Source organism: Lathyrus oleraceus, chromosome 7 (genome assembly GCF_024323335.1).
Source record: "Lathyrus oleraceus cultivar Zhongwan6 chromosome 7, CAAS_Psat_ZW6_1.0, whole genome shotgun sequence".
Taxonomy (NCBI): Eukaryota; Viridiplantae; Streptophyta; class Magnoliopsida; order Fabales; family Fabaceae; genus Lathyrus; species Lathyrus oleraceus.
The window spans coordinates 103,872,733-103,887,955 of record NC_066585.1 but is presented as its reverse complement, the minus strand read 5'-3'; the positions used below and the strand labels follow the sequence as shown (position 1 = coordinate 103,887,955).

At 35.2% G+C, this 15,223-nt stretch overlaps 1 protein-coding gene across 1 annotated transcript; it reads right to left on the bottom strand.

The window, feature by feature from the left end:
• Positions 1-5,909: 5,909 nt before the first annotated feature.
• LOC127102252 (protein BFR2-like) lies at positions 5,910-6,371 on the bottom strand. Its single transcript, XM_051039649.1, has one exon. The coding sequence runs from the start codon at positions 6,369-6,371 to the stop codon at positions 5,910-5,912; it is 462 nt and encodes a 153-aa protein (XP_050895606.1).
• Positions 6,372-15,223: the final 8,852 nt, after the last annotated feature.

Sequence of the window (15,223 nt, the reverse complement as noted above, 5' to 3'; positions counted from 1 at the left end):
TTTGATTGTATTGAAAAGATATACAACTTTTATGTTGGAGGTGTTTTCATTTGGGGCTTGTATCATCCAAACAGAAGGGCTTGAACATTGGCCAAATTTGGAAACTTTGCCTTTGCATGTTTTGCACCTTACACTTTAAACTCAAAATTCACTAATTTCCACACTTTAAATGGATTTTTGTCCAAAATAACATTTGTTCCTTACATCAAGACCTTTCCAACCATTACTCACATGCTCATGTTTGGATTTGGCAAATGGCATTTTCGAAGAGGAGAAGTTTTAGGCATGATTATGCATAACATGTTGAAACTCATTATACAAGCTTGTGCATTGCCAAATCCATGACCATTTCAGCTCAATTATGCTTCAGAGTGCATTTGGCATTGAATTTGAGCCTTTTGAATGATCATGCAAGCCCATGCAATGAATATCCAATTCCATGCACACGGCTTTGATCACACTTGCCTTGCCTCTCCATCTATAAATAAGAGCCTCACTCCATTCAAATTTCATCCATGAATCAACCTGAAGTGCTGCAGAAATCAAAACCGAGCCACACCTAAAGGAACTATTTCAATTTTCTTCAATTTCTCAGATCTGAAATTCAACTAAATCAGGTTGAATTTCTAGATCTAAAGTTCCTAGACCTCTCTCTCATACTCCATTGATCTTTTGTTTGGCCAAAAGAAGCAAGGAAGCAAGCTCAAATCTCTAGAATTCAAAGGTGATCATCAACTGGTTTTCTCTTCGAAACTCATTACTCTTTGATCTATTTTCCTGGCCAATGTGTTTTCTGAAGTCCTCACTTGAGAGGCAAACTAGTGGTAGCTTCAATTTAGTGTTTTATTGAACTGCATTTTTTATACCTGAATCTTCCAGCTCAGATTTCTTACTCTATAGGAATTTTGAGTGTGATTCAAGGTTACAGGGGTGATGTACATCACCCCAGCTTCATTTTGATATATGGATCGTGGATTTTGGTTGAGGTTTATGAACCTGCAACTCTGGCCGGAGTTCATTTGCTCGCCGGAGAAGACGGTGGTGTACACCACCGTCCGTTCACCAATTTAAATCCATACCGTTTGATCATGTTTCCAGATTGAATCGTGTCTTTTGGATCTTATGACTTTCAATAATGCTGGATGTTTCTCAGTTGACTCATGCCTTCCATGCGCGCGCATCTCACGTCCGTCTAATCAGCCACGTCAATTAATGAGGCTTGATCAGACGCTTGTGGTTTTTTCTGATTTTTGTAATTTCCATTTAATTTCTTTTATTTCCATTATTTTCAAAAATTCATATCTCCTTCATTTTAATTCCAAAAAATATGGGACCAATTGCATTCTTCTCCAAATAATTTCTAGTTTCTAATTTTGATTTTTAATATTTTTTATTTTGTCATTTGATATTTTTTATGAATTTTCTCTTTTCTGGTTATTTTTAATTCATTTTAAATAGTTTTTGATATTCAAAAAATACAAAAATATTTTCCTAACCTATTTGAATGATGATGGATCTATGAAAAATATTCTCATCAATTTTTTAATTGATTTGAGACTTATTTGAGATTTTAGTTCAATTAGGTTATTTTTATTCATTTTTAATTGATTAAAAATAGTTTCTGACTTTTAAAAATGCTAAAAAAAATTGTCAAACCTTGTTTGACCTTGTTGAACTTGGGATAAATCACTTGGACCTTTCAAGGTTGATTTGAAGTGATTTTGAAGTTTGACCTTTCTTTTATTTTTAATTCAAGTTTATTTTAATATTAAAAATGCCAAAAATATTTTGCTTATTATTTGACCTCTAATCTTCATCCCATTTCTGATTTCTCATTGTTTGACTTTGACTTCCAATGTCATTTGGTCAACACATGGATTGGTACATTTTATTTCATCTTATGCATTTTATTCTTTCCATTTCCTTTTCCATTATTCATCTCTTTCTTCTTTTTCTTTTTCTTTTTGATCAATGAGTTCAAGGTTGATAAGTTAGCATTGATTAGGGAAACTTAATCTTCCATGATTCAAATCTAATTCGTCTTGATCAATTGATCAAGTGAACGGCTTTGCATTAAGGATAGGTTGTTTCCTAAATCATGCAAAAGGCGTAAACCAATACAAGATCAATTCTCTTCTTCTTTTTGGCATGGCAAGTTGTTGGAACTTGGTTCACTAATCAAGACTTCTAACTTGTGTTGTTGCCTACATTATTATTGACCGGCCTCAGATAGTTGTGACATCTACATAAGTCCAATTACGATTGCTTAACATAGCGCTAAATTTGCCTTATGGCACACTAACTACTAACACTAACCATTAACCATTAACATTTACTTTTTGCACTTTACTTTTATGCAATTTATTATTCTGGCACATATTATCCATTTGCTTTTTCTTTTGCTCACTTGAGCACATGTTAATGCTAATGTCATTTGCCTTTTGCTCACTTGAGCATATAATTGTGTATATATATCTTTTGTGCTTGTGTTTGTCTGTTTGTTGTGAACCAAATGCAAAGAATTAGACAAAAGGACTTAAACTTTAGGACTTTCCCTATGAAAAATGGAGTCAAAGAGCAACTAGGACTCAGGCCTTTAGAGTGCTATAAATGTCAAAGAGCGACTAGGCCTCATGCCTTTAGAATGCTTAAAGCTTGAAGATGAACATTGAAAGGACCATATTCTAAACTCCCTCTTGACCATTCCTTGATTTTTAATAGAACCTTTTGATGTGTGTGTTTCTTTGTGCTAGGGATTTTCACTTGAGCCAAATTGAGGAACCATTACCATGAGCTCCTAAGAGAGAGAGATTCAAGATACATTGAGGAACCTTCCAAGAGCTCATTTGATTGTTGATTGCTTGAGTTTATGCTTATGTGATTGCTTATTCCAAAGGATGGGAGCTACTTGGATCATCCATATGATCTCAAGAGAGGAACTCCTTTTGTGGTTTTGTTTCTTATCCCTCACCTTTTGCTTTTCTTAGGATCTTAGCCATTCTTCTTCTTCCCTCCACTCTAACCCAAGTCAAAACTTTTTGTGCAAACATTTAACAATTGTTTTCAAACATTAGAAACCTAAGCCTTATGCTTTTGATTTTCAAACTTTCTTTTCATAACACTTATTTTGAATTAAACTTCTAATTCAACTTTGACCATATTTTGTAAATACTTTTCATTGGTAAACACAACCCATTCAAATGTTTTTTTGTGGTTTCAATGGCCACTTCTTAATCAAAAACTTTTCATAACCTTTAGCTATTAGGTTTGAGTTATCCTTGAGGTAGATGTAATACTCACCTATATCCTTAGTGATGGACAATGAGTCTTCCATGCTTATTTTAGGGTTAACCCATCACTAGCATGTTGAAGCTATCCTCACATGGTGGATTTGTGGTTTTAGGTTGAGTTTTCTCCCTTGGATAACAAAAGACCTTAAGGCTTTTGGACCAATCAATTCACCAATTCATTTTTGAGATTTTTACCCCGAACTACAAGGTTTTTATCCTATCTTTTTTAAGATGGTACGTAGGCAATGGGTTTATCCATCCAAACACAAAACGTAAATAACTTATATATTCTCTTCTCATCTCTTCAATCATGTTTGCACAAATAAATTTTTCACAAAAAAAACAACAAAATTTGCAACAAATTTAAAAAGGGCTCCCTAGGAGTACCTAGGATGTTTTGGGTGCCTAACACCTTCCCATTACATAACCAACCCCCTTACCCAGATCTCTGACTCTCTTTTACTAGTTTTTGATTTGATAAAACTTTTAGGTTTTTGTTCGCTTTCTAACCATTCCTTTGGATAAATAGAAGTGTTGTGGCGACTTGACTTGTATGATTTACCTTGGATTTAGTCAATATCTCTAATGGTAACGATTATCCCGCTACAGTAGCACACTTTATAGTCGAGCACTTTGTAGTCGAAAACTCCTTAAATTATCTAGAGCTTGAACCTTGGAAATTATACTTTGACGATTCTAGTCATAAAGATGGAGCGGGTGTGGGAGTATTTTGATTATTTCTCCTAACAAAATTTCAACAAAATTCAAGTACAAGGTCGAAGGCTTTTGTTCAAACAATGAGGTTGAATATGAGGCTTTAATAGCCAAACTTGAGATATTGTTGGAATTGGGGGAACCTCGAGTCGAATTAATGGGTGACTCAGAGTTAGTTGTAAAAAAAATCACAAAGGAGTATAAGTTTGTTAAAGAAAATCTTATAATGTACTTTGTAATAGCCAATAGACTATTACGAAGGTTCAAAATGATAAGCATTCAACACATACCTCAACTTGAGAACCAAGAGGCCAATGATTTGGCCCAAATTGCTTCTGGATATAAGATTTCAAAAGAAAAATTACAAGATGCAATCGAAGTCAAAGGAAGAGTTGTGTCAACTATATTATCCCCAACAGATTTGGAAACAACAAAGTTAGGGTATGCTGACAAAGAGAATTTTGAGATACTAGCCATAGACAGTTTGGTAGACTAAGATTGGAGAAAGCCAATTATAGAATACTTATTAAATCCAATAACATTTGCTGAAGAAAAAATCAGGTACCACGCTTTAAGTTATATTCTTATGGGGAACGAACTATTTAAAAAGACCCCAGAAGGAGTCTTACTCAAATGCCTTAGCGAATCTGGGGCATATTTAGCTCTCTCTAGTGTCCATAGTGGGGCATGTGGGGAACACCAGGTAGGCCACAATATGAAATGGTTGTTGTTTCGATAAGGTATGTATTGGCCTACCATGCTTAAGGATTGTATTGAATTCTCTAAAGGGTGTTTAGAGTTCCAACCACATGTAGGCATACAACATATCCCTACAAGCGAACTACACTCCATTGTGAAACCTTGGCCCTTTAGAGGTTTGGGCGTTAGATCTGGTTGGAGAAATTCGACCAGCATCATCTAGGAGTCAAAGATACATTCTAGTGGGTATAGATTATTTCACTAAGTGGATCGAGGATATACCTTTGGTGAATATTGATCAAGAAGCAGTGATCAAATTCACCCAAAGGCATATCATTTATAGGTTTGGAATCCCAGAAACTATTACAAATGATCAGGGATCAGTTTTCATTTGTTGTTGCTTCAGGAAGTAATAATAATGACAGAATAATTCATAATCAACAATGGAAGCCAAAATGGAAAGTCAAAATGAACAATGCCAAGATGGCTAGGTCATTATACAAATGCCACGAAGGGCTTAAAGTCATTACATGAAAAACAAAAATCTTTTGAAGTCAAAGTTCAAAAATTACAACGAAACTAAAACGGAAGAGAAGCCTTCATTTTGTGGTACTTCGACTTTTGAAGTCTTAAGCGCCGTTCATAAACAGATTTGTTTGAAATGAGGTTGTCAATTTCCTTTTCCAGTTTGTGAGCCCTTTCGACATGATGCATACCAACTTGGATTTCCTTGGCTAATTTATCTCAATCAAGCTTTTGGAGTTCATTTTTATGCTCTTTGGCCTTGGTAATCTTGGCTTGTAATTCTTTTATCTGTTGCTCCCAAGGCTTAATGTTTTTGTCACAAGCTTCGACCTCCTTTTGGTTCTGCTTATAGACCTTCTCCAATTCTTCAACTTTTGCAGTAGATTTAGTGACGGCTGCCCATTCCGCTGCTTGGGTCTCTTATTTGTTGTGGATTTTTTTCGAAGCTTCCATTATACGATTAAGTTCCACAATAACTTGGTTAATCAGCAACCATAGATCCATGATGACATCTGCAACTTCTGGGGAAGCGTTCAAGATGTCAACTTGTTTCAGGAGATCTTTGATCCCAAAGCAAGTAGTATTGTCTTTCTCCAAGAGTTGGAATAGATCAACGTCGAAGGCATTTTATTTGATTTTGAGGAGCAATTCCTCATCATATTTGCTAGTTGATTGGCCATCTTACACTGTTGGAGTACTAGGGCTTTTCTCAGTAGAACTACCCCTTGAACTGATAATGGCCTTTAGGTATTCCACTGATTTTCTCTTTTTCAGCGCTTTAAGCTCTTCTAAAGAGAGGGCAACAATGTTTCCAATCGAAGGTTCTATGGTCCTTTTGGAAGCATCAAAAGTTGGTTTAGTCTTGGGCATGTCTTTGTTTTGCTCATTCTCTGGTTCATTATTTTGTTCCTCATCTTCGTCCTCAGCAGGCTTCGTATGAAGGTTGGACATAGAATGATCATCTTCTTCTTTGTCATCTGGACTATCAGTGCTTGGCTTTACAATTGTTGGAGAGCCATCTTCAGATATGTCTTCAGCAACGTCATCAGCATTCTGCATCTCCTCATCCAATTTCCCCTTAACAGGAGCATTTCCCTCTTTTTCATCCCCATGCTCAGAATCACTAGTATGATACTTTTGCATTTATTCAATAGGCTTATCCACTTCATCTGTAGACTCTTTTGTCGAATATTTGGGAAATGTTGGATGATAAGAGGGAGTTCTGGTGGGGTGATAATAAGGATAACTACTGCTTACTGGGATTATTTGTTTGATGTTTGATTGCTTTATGCCATCTACAACCCCCTAAAAAAATAAATCAAACATGGATGAGTCGAAAGCCAAGACAAGCAATTAATAACTTGAGAAATTAAGGTAAAGTTTTTACCTTAGGACCTTCTGCCTTGGGGCTGGAATTGTCGGTTTCAAGTTGTTCACGAGTCTTTTTTTTGTGGTTCAGGGTCAGTGGAAGGTACACTTGGAGTAGAAGCTTTCTTCGTTGAGGTTTTGGCAACCTTTATTTTTGGGTGAGAAAGAGCATCAGAGGTCTTTATTTGCTTATTTTTATTGGTTGGTTTTGTGGTATCCGGTGAGAGATCACCATCGTCTGAATCAGTTATTTGAACTTGGGGTTACTTTTGCTTTCGTTTTTTGGGCGTTGGCGGTGGTTTTCGACTTGCCTGCAAGAAAAGACGTCTCAAAATAATAAAAAGACATGAAGGCAATGCATAAAGGAAGAATAATAATAACATATGAATTGTACATTTGTTATTGTTATTTTGTTGGTGTTTCCTTCATCTTTCTCTTTGGCGACACCTTTGTTCGTGGAAGTAGCTTTCTTGAAAGTTGTTGACGCCTTCCCATAGGGACTTATAGAGGCTAGCCAAGATCATTTAGATGAGACAAAGGTTATGTCCAGCATGAAGTTGGTTCGCCATAGTCAGGAATTTCTTCGTTACTTGAAGATATTTGAAGCAAAAGACGCAACGAGACAGCCTGAGGGCGAGGAAGGCAATATGTTCTTGGTCAGGTGCTTCAACGGAGTTTTTATCATGGTAGTATGTTATATAGGTGGTGTTAGTAGCTTTGGTGGTGTCGAAAAAGATAGTATCCTCAACCATAAGGTTTGGATCCTAAGTTTCCCCAGTTGGTTTAAGCCCAGTGATGGCAGCAGTGTCGAAAAGTGTGGGTGTCATCACACCACAGGGAAAATGAAAATTGTTGTGGGTGTTATCCCAAAAATACAGAGAAGAAACTAACATAGACTGGAAATACCCAGGTCTAACCTTCGACAATTGAATCATGTCGATGATACCCATGTTTTTCCAGACTTGGGATTTCTTGTTTTCTATCTTTTTTAACCAGCCTAGATAATCTGAGAAGTCTTTGAATAAAGGACACGATCGAAATACCCTAAAACCATTATTCATATAGTCTAGATCGATGGGTTTTTCTATCGAAGGCGTACTTTGGTTGTCAGGATGTGGGTTTTTCAGCAGTTTCAATTTCATCGCTAGCCCTAGGTTTCTTCCCATTAGTTATAGGGTTGTAACAATGGTATGTTGGAAAAAACTCTCTGAGGCTATCAGGATTAGCATTTGTATCTGATAAGGATCCTAACATAGCATACGTTTTACCAGAAACAGAAATAGGAATTAATACCTGCGATTGGTAGATTCTTCTCTTTTCTTCAGCAAGTGGAGGCTCAAGTATGTATTGTCGGTTACCCACAGTGTTTGGTCCTAATAATTTGTGAACTGGAGCAAGACCAGATGATTTCCTGAACTCTTTTGTAGCCTTTGTTGAATCTTTAGTAGTTTTGGTAGAAGACGCCATTGATGCAGTGCATTTGAAGGAAAATTGGGTTTTTTATTTTATGGAAGATGAAGAGTTTGAGAGGAACTTTTTCTTTGTTAAGAGAGGTTTCAGAATGGGAAAAGTTGAACAAAGGTAATATTCTCTATTTATATATGAGTGAAGTAGATGCGGCTCACTTCAAAGCATTGGTTGAAAGGATAATGGAACACATGCCAGTCGAAGAACAAGTAATGGAATGGTGGAAGTTGAGCTATCCCACGATCTCCTAGGAGTTAGGAGTGTGATGATTGTAAAAAATATTTTTGCATGCTTTTGAGAAGAATTTTAGGAAAAGGTGTCATGATGATCATGACGTCATAGCAGATGGAGAGTCGGTGGCGTCGAAAGGGACTTTCAAAAAATGCATTTTTCTCCGTTTGATTAAAAATGACATTTTTTGGGGGAAATTTGTTAGCTGAGATTTAGACGCCAGGGTTGGATTAAGTATGATGGGCAAAAGAAATATTGTTTGTTTCAACTTCGACAGGAAAAAGGAAATGATGTCGAAGAGGGAGATCCTGTCGAAGAGATCTTTTGTATAATAGGGAAATGCTGGTTTAAAACTTAGAAATATTTTTTGGTTTAGACTGCAATTTCAATAGAAGCAATGCCGACATTGCCTTTCAACAAAAGATTTTGAATTTTAATAAGGATGATAATTGTCTTTTATCCTTATCCATTTATCTGAGAAGGACGCGTGTAAAGCTACGGCGAAATGAGGACATGCAAGAAAAACGTGTCACTTTCTGGAGGAAAGACCATTGATAGCGGTTAGTTTCAACTTAGTATAAATAAGGGTCTTAGTGTATAGGATTTCTGTGTGTTCAATCATTGTATAAATACTCACAAATTACTCTAAGTATCTAAGTGTATATGAGAAACGAGATTGTTGAGAATGTACGTATGAATCACCATCTTTTCATTTTAATTGAAATTATTGGCAGTTTATCAATTATTCTTTCTCATTGCAATTTACTTTGAAGTTCTTTTATTGCAATTCCTTTACACATTTTTCATTCTACTTTTAAACTTTAAACAATATTCTCAAATGATGAGCATTGTCGAAGTGTTCATAGACTTTCAAATATAATTTAACAAGAGCACATGTCCTAGGATTCACTGGTTGATCCAGTAAAGTAAACCACTTTTGGAGATCAGAGATTGTTTACCAATTTTCACGGTAAACACTTACCTCACGATCTTTGATTCTTACCTTGACTTATCCTTTGTCCATGTCTACGAGCATGCTCGTTGTCTTCATAAACTACCTTTTAAATATAAGAGGTATTTCTAGGTCTACCTTGATATCCAATATTACAAAATCTACGGGAAATGAGTGATTATCAACTTGTATCAGCATATTATTGACTTTACCCACAAGAGTACTGCATGTTTTGTGTGCCATCTGCAGTGTTGATGTAGGTGGAACTATTCGCAGATTCCCAATTCTATCTACCACTAAAAGTGGCATAATATTGACACTTGCACCTAAATTAATGAGTGCATTACCAATTTCCATATTACCTATAAAGATATGTAATACTACTAATCCAAGGCCATCTTCCTTCATAGGTAGGTTCTTCAACTCTTCATAGTAGGCTTCATCTTACAATTCTTCTTCTTCCTTTTCTTATTCTTTTACTCCTCCTTACTTGGCTTTAACAACAATTTTATCATCCCTTATAATAAAATTGTATTTTTCCTTTGGATTAATTCTTTGTATTTTCACTAAATATGTTACTTGGAATATCTTAAAACTATTTGGATAATTGGTCCACTTGTACTTTAAGGCTTTTAATAGAGGTTTCAATGTTTTTGTGGCTGGCCATAGACACCTGGATAAACTAATTCAGTGTATTCTCTAGATGTGTTACTTTGTTGGATAATGGAGGTGCTTATGAACAATGCTGAAAAGGTTATCTATTGGATGAACCAAATTCAAATCTCCATCCTTGATTAAAATTATTGTTATGTGGGAAGTTGTTATTTTGATATTGTCCAGGCTTCTGATTGCCTAAATAGTTTATTTCCCCATCAGTAGGGAAAAATTCGTTTGAATGATCTTGGATGCAGAGTTCGTGGAATAAAATCTGCCTTTGTTGAGGTACTTCATGCATTTCCTTGAGTTGTTGGGGCAACTTTGTCAGTTGTTTAGTTAATTCCTCCATTGTATGAGTTAAAAACTTGTTTTGAGCAAGAATTGCATCATTGGTACTCATTTATATGATACCATTCTTCCTTTGAGCATGTTTCCTATTGTATTGTCCTTGATGATCATTGAGCTTCATTCACTCAATGATTGTAGTTGCATCTTCCCTGCTTTTAGACATCAGAGAATCTTCGACATTAGTATCTAGTAACAACTTAAGTTGTTGTTGAAATCCATTTTTGAAAATGTGTATTTGCGTGATTTTGTCAAAAATGTGGTTTGCACATTGTCTCAGCATGGACTTATAGCCTTCCCATTCTTCATAGAGAGTTTTTATTTTGCCTTGGGAAAACACCGCTATGGTATTTTTTGCTTCCATTAATTTGTTATAAGGAAAATATGTTTAAGAATTTTTCCTCCAACAAGTTCCAATTTGTCATAGTTGATGTGGGTTGGTCTAGATACCACTTATTTTCCTTGCCAATCCATAAATGTGGAAATAATCATAGGAATACCGCCTCTTCCTCATATTATGACGCTCCTAGTATACCAACAATATCATAGAATTTTGTGAGGTGTGTAAGGGTTAGCAAACAAAATTTGTAACAATATTGTTTTCAGCTCACTTTGTTGGACATTCCTTTGTGTTGTAGCTAGGTGAGCTATACATATGGGACTATGTTGATAAGATGTGCCACCATTGTTTTTCCGTTGTTTCTATTTAGTTCATCTATTGTTCTAAGTTGTATTCAGACAAAAGAATTTTTCTAGATCTAACCTTTCATCTCTTTGTTTCCTTTTCTTGTTTTCACTAAGTTTCCTATGTGCGGTTCATTTGATTTCAGGATTGAACAAATGTTGTTCAGCAGGAACAATGTACAAACTATACATTTATACACAAGTATATGTACTTAAAATGATAAGTATACTTTTATCTTTAAATCCTAGCATCACTCCTTGGCAATGGTACAATTTTGTTGCATTAGCAAAAAAAGTAAGTTTTACAATTATCGTATCCATAAAGACCAATGGTCTTAAAGATAGAGTAGAGGTGTTTTATTATTCTAAGTAGGAAAAGGGTTTTGTGATTTTTTTTATGCAAAAAGGTAAATGAAAGAAAGTAAAGTTGGATATTTCAGTGTTAATAGTAAGAATGCCTGTTGGGGGTAGATTTTCATAATTACATATCTATCATGCACATCCATAGGTCAATAATATGCTCTCTTACTTAGTGTATAATACTATCACCTTTTACCCTCATTTGTATATCCTTTTGTTCTCAACACCATGAGATTAATGTATTACCCAATAGGAGATATATTAGACTATTAACCAACACAAAGCATTAAGTCTCAATAATTGTAAAGTAAAAAGACTCCACACCGATCCCACTATAATATGTATGGATACTAAGCATATACCTATGTCTAGGCTTAGTACTCAATAGATGATTATATTGGTTCTAATAATGACAATCACCTTTCGATTTCAGGTCACATCATAAAAATAGGGTTTAGGTTGCAAAGCTAAAATAAACATTAAGGTTAAAGACTCACCGTTATTATAACATGAGTATATTTTTATACAATGACATGCCTTATTTAGTACATGAATATAATGACTAAATCTAACCCTAACAATAGAAATTTTAGCTACGCTTAAACGTGGTTAGTGTAACAGTTGGTCTTTCATGAGAAGTTGACTTCGGAAACAGTATTTACCCTATCACCTAAGCACCACTTCTACGTTCAAACTTCATTTCTTACTCTCCTATTATACACCTGAGTGAACCTACTCCAATTATGTACTTATCTGATCCATCGAAACTCCCTTTCCACTAAACTGAAAACTTTTATTTATAGGAAAAAATTTGAGGATCTCGTTGGGCGCATCATCCTTGCCCCGAACGCGATTACCCACTCTGCCACACTGACCAAATAGCTTTTCTTCATCAAGAAATGATTTCGTGTCTCCTACATGTCCTTTTCTACCTTTCCTCGCCCAATTTGTCACACCTTTGATTAGTGCGCTAATCATTGCTTCACCATGAAGTACTTGCACCAGGTGATGCCGCATATCCCTATTTTCGGCCTAGCGCATATGTAGCTTGGGTCTAGCGAGCCTTGCTTCTTAAATGTTTTGCTTTTGCCAATTTTCTTTGTGATTATTCATGATTTTCCAATTCTTTTCACCTATTGTGATTAATGCATACAAGAAAAATCCAAATAGGTGTTTTCTTACTTTTCACAGATAAATTGGTTTTTTTTTAACAATTGCTTATGAAATAAGCCAATAAGTTATGATGTATTGAACATATATCTAAAACTTATTAACCAAGACGAGTTAACAAATAAGGTCTTGATGATGGGATTACGAAGAAGACTAGATCATTACAAAGAAAAATGGGAAGAGTAACTCCCTCATGTCTTATGGGCACCCCCATATTCTTCCATGAAGGAAACCCCATTTTGAATTATCTATGGATCTGAAGCAAAAAGCTCTCATGGAAATGGGATAATTTAGCTGGAGAACTTCTCACCACACCACCGAGAGGTCAAAGAGGAAAATTGTAGAAAAGAGCTAGATATCTTAGAAGAACGGAGAGATTGGGTTGTTTTAAGCGAAGTCTTCATGGAGAAAAAATTACATTCAAGTATAACAAGACATTTTTACCCATAATCTTCACCATGGGATACCTCTTCCTAAGAAGAGTAGACGTCGACCGCATGAGCGCCTCAAAAGGAAAATTGGAACCCAACTGGGAAGGACCATACCAAGTCATTTTCAATATTGGTAAATGGGCTTACACTTTGAAAACCATATCCAGAGATGCAATACCATGCACTTGGAAAAAACGTAACTTACAGTATTTTATAATTAGTTAAAGACAATACATTGTAAGACTCACAATTAAAAACACAAAGTCCATCATTCAAGTATTCATTTACCTTTAATTTTATTTCTTTTTACTATGTCAAAGAAAAAGATGCAAACTTGTTTCTCAAAGAAACAGGCATGAAGGACCAAAGCCACCACAAGGAAAAAAAGAAGACCTCGTCTGTCTGGTTAGCCAACGTAGGGAATTAAGGCCTCTTCATAAGCGATCCACCATTCTAAGATTTTTTAACCAGGAAGAGGTAGAACACGATCACCCTTGACTAGAAATCAGAAAAAAAAATATCATAAGAGTTTAATCAGGGACCTCAATAATAAAAAAATTTAAGTTACAACAAAGGGCAAAGACTAGACCCATGATTATAAAAAATAGTGTACAAATAGATCAATCATTAGAGGTGTCGACCAAATAAGAAAAAAATACCTCAACAACGCTACTACTAAACCCAATACATGTAAAGAATAGGGAGGAAAGAAAGACTTACCTATAAAAGTGATGAAGAAACTAGAGAAAAAGAAGAGAGAAAACTTATGGAGAAAATGATAACACTTTTAGAAAAGGTAGGAAATGACAAAGAAAGAAAAGTAAAAAGTGTAACTGCTAGATTTATTTATACCCATATAATAAGGAAGACTCAAAGACAAAAAAATTGAAAAACTAGACCAAATAATAAGGGTAACTACTAAAAGGGCCGAACATCGACCAATAAATAAGGAACACGACACAAATGGTGTCGTCAGAGCAATTGTGACAGTGAGAGTTCACATGAAACTCATCATAAGAAAACTATTTAAAGTCCATCATGATACTAGAAATAGACGAACATGTGAGAGACACTAAGAGGCCAAACTTCGAGGAGTCACACCAGTTCTTGAAAAAGAGGAATTAAAATGTCAAAAATACTAAAAGGAAATACGGGTTGAAGATGGATGAATTTCAACTATAGTCGTCACCCATTTGGTAAACCTTATCTATAAGAGCATCACAAGCCAAGACCCAGTTCTACCGAGCTAGGAGTGGGGGCAACTATTCCTACTTGGGTTAAGACAGGAAGAATATTAGACTAGTTGGGTATTGGGTTAAGATATGAGTAATCCAATAAAACAAAGATCATAATCTTTTTTTCATGACCATAGCTTTGAAGTTCGGCCCAAACCATAAAGACTAATAGGAAAAATATATTTAAGATGGTGTATAATCAAGGAAATGAAATCAGAAGAAAAGAGATCATGCTTATGCGTATCGTCCAAATGAAGGTTTTATGTCCTAGAGAGAAATATATTTCTCTTAGTAAAGCACCTGATCCAAGCATATGATGGAAAGAAAGTCGTGAGATGACGACAAATGATATTTTGACATTTGTTCACTTGAGAGGGGGAAAAGGCCATTTGTTTCCAAAAACCCTAGAGGACCCTCAATATAAAAGGTGGCAGGAACCAAATCAAGGTACACACTCTTGAAAAACCTAAAAACAACATCCTCTATCATATTCATCTACTGACTTGGACTTCAAAGTATTTGTCAGTAACACCTCTTCCATTTCTTCAAACCTATAATAAATATTTAAAGATAAAACACCTTCAAGGATTATCATCTTATCAGCATCCAACTTACTATTGTAATATTTTGGTCAAGAGAAGATCATACATCTAGAATCTTATATAGAAAAAGTTTTAAAATATTTCTTTATCGACAAATCTCATGTGCTGTTAACCCCAATGATTATTAGATCATTGTATATGGAGAAAGATCCTTTCAAACCTCGAGAAGAGAGTGAAGAACTAATTGGTCCTGAAGTACCATATCTCAATGATATTGGAGGGATTATGTGTTCTGCTAATTATGCACATCATGATATACCATTTTATGTTAATATATTATCAAGAACTAGTTTTTTAACTACACTAAGACATCAAAACAAATTTAAGCATATACTCATTATATTAGATGTACAATAGATATGGGTTTGTATTATTCCAAAGTATCTGAATTAGAATTAACAGGTAATGTTGATGCATGTTACATGTCCAATTCTTATAATGGTATATCACAAACATGTTACTTGTCTTATTTGTAATGATACATCTATTTCAT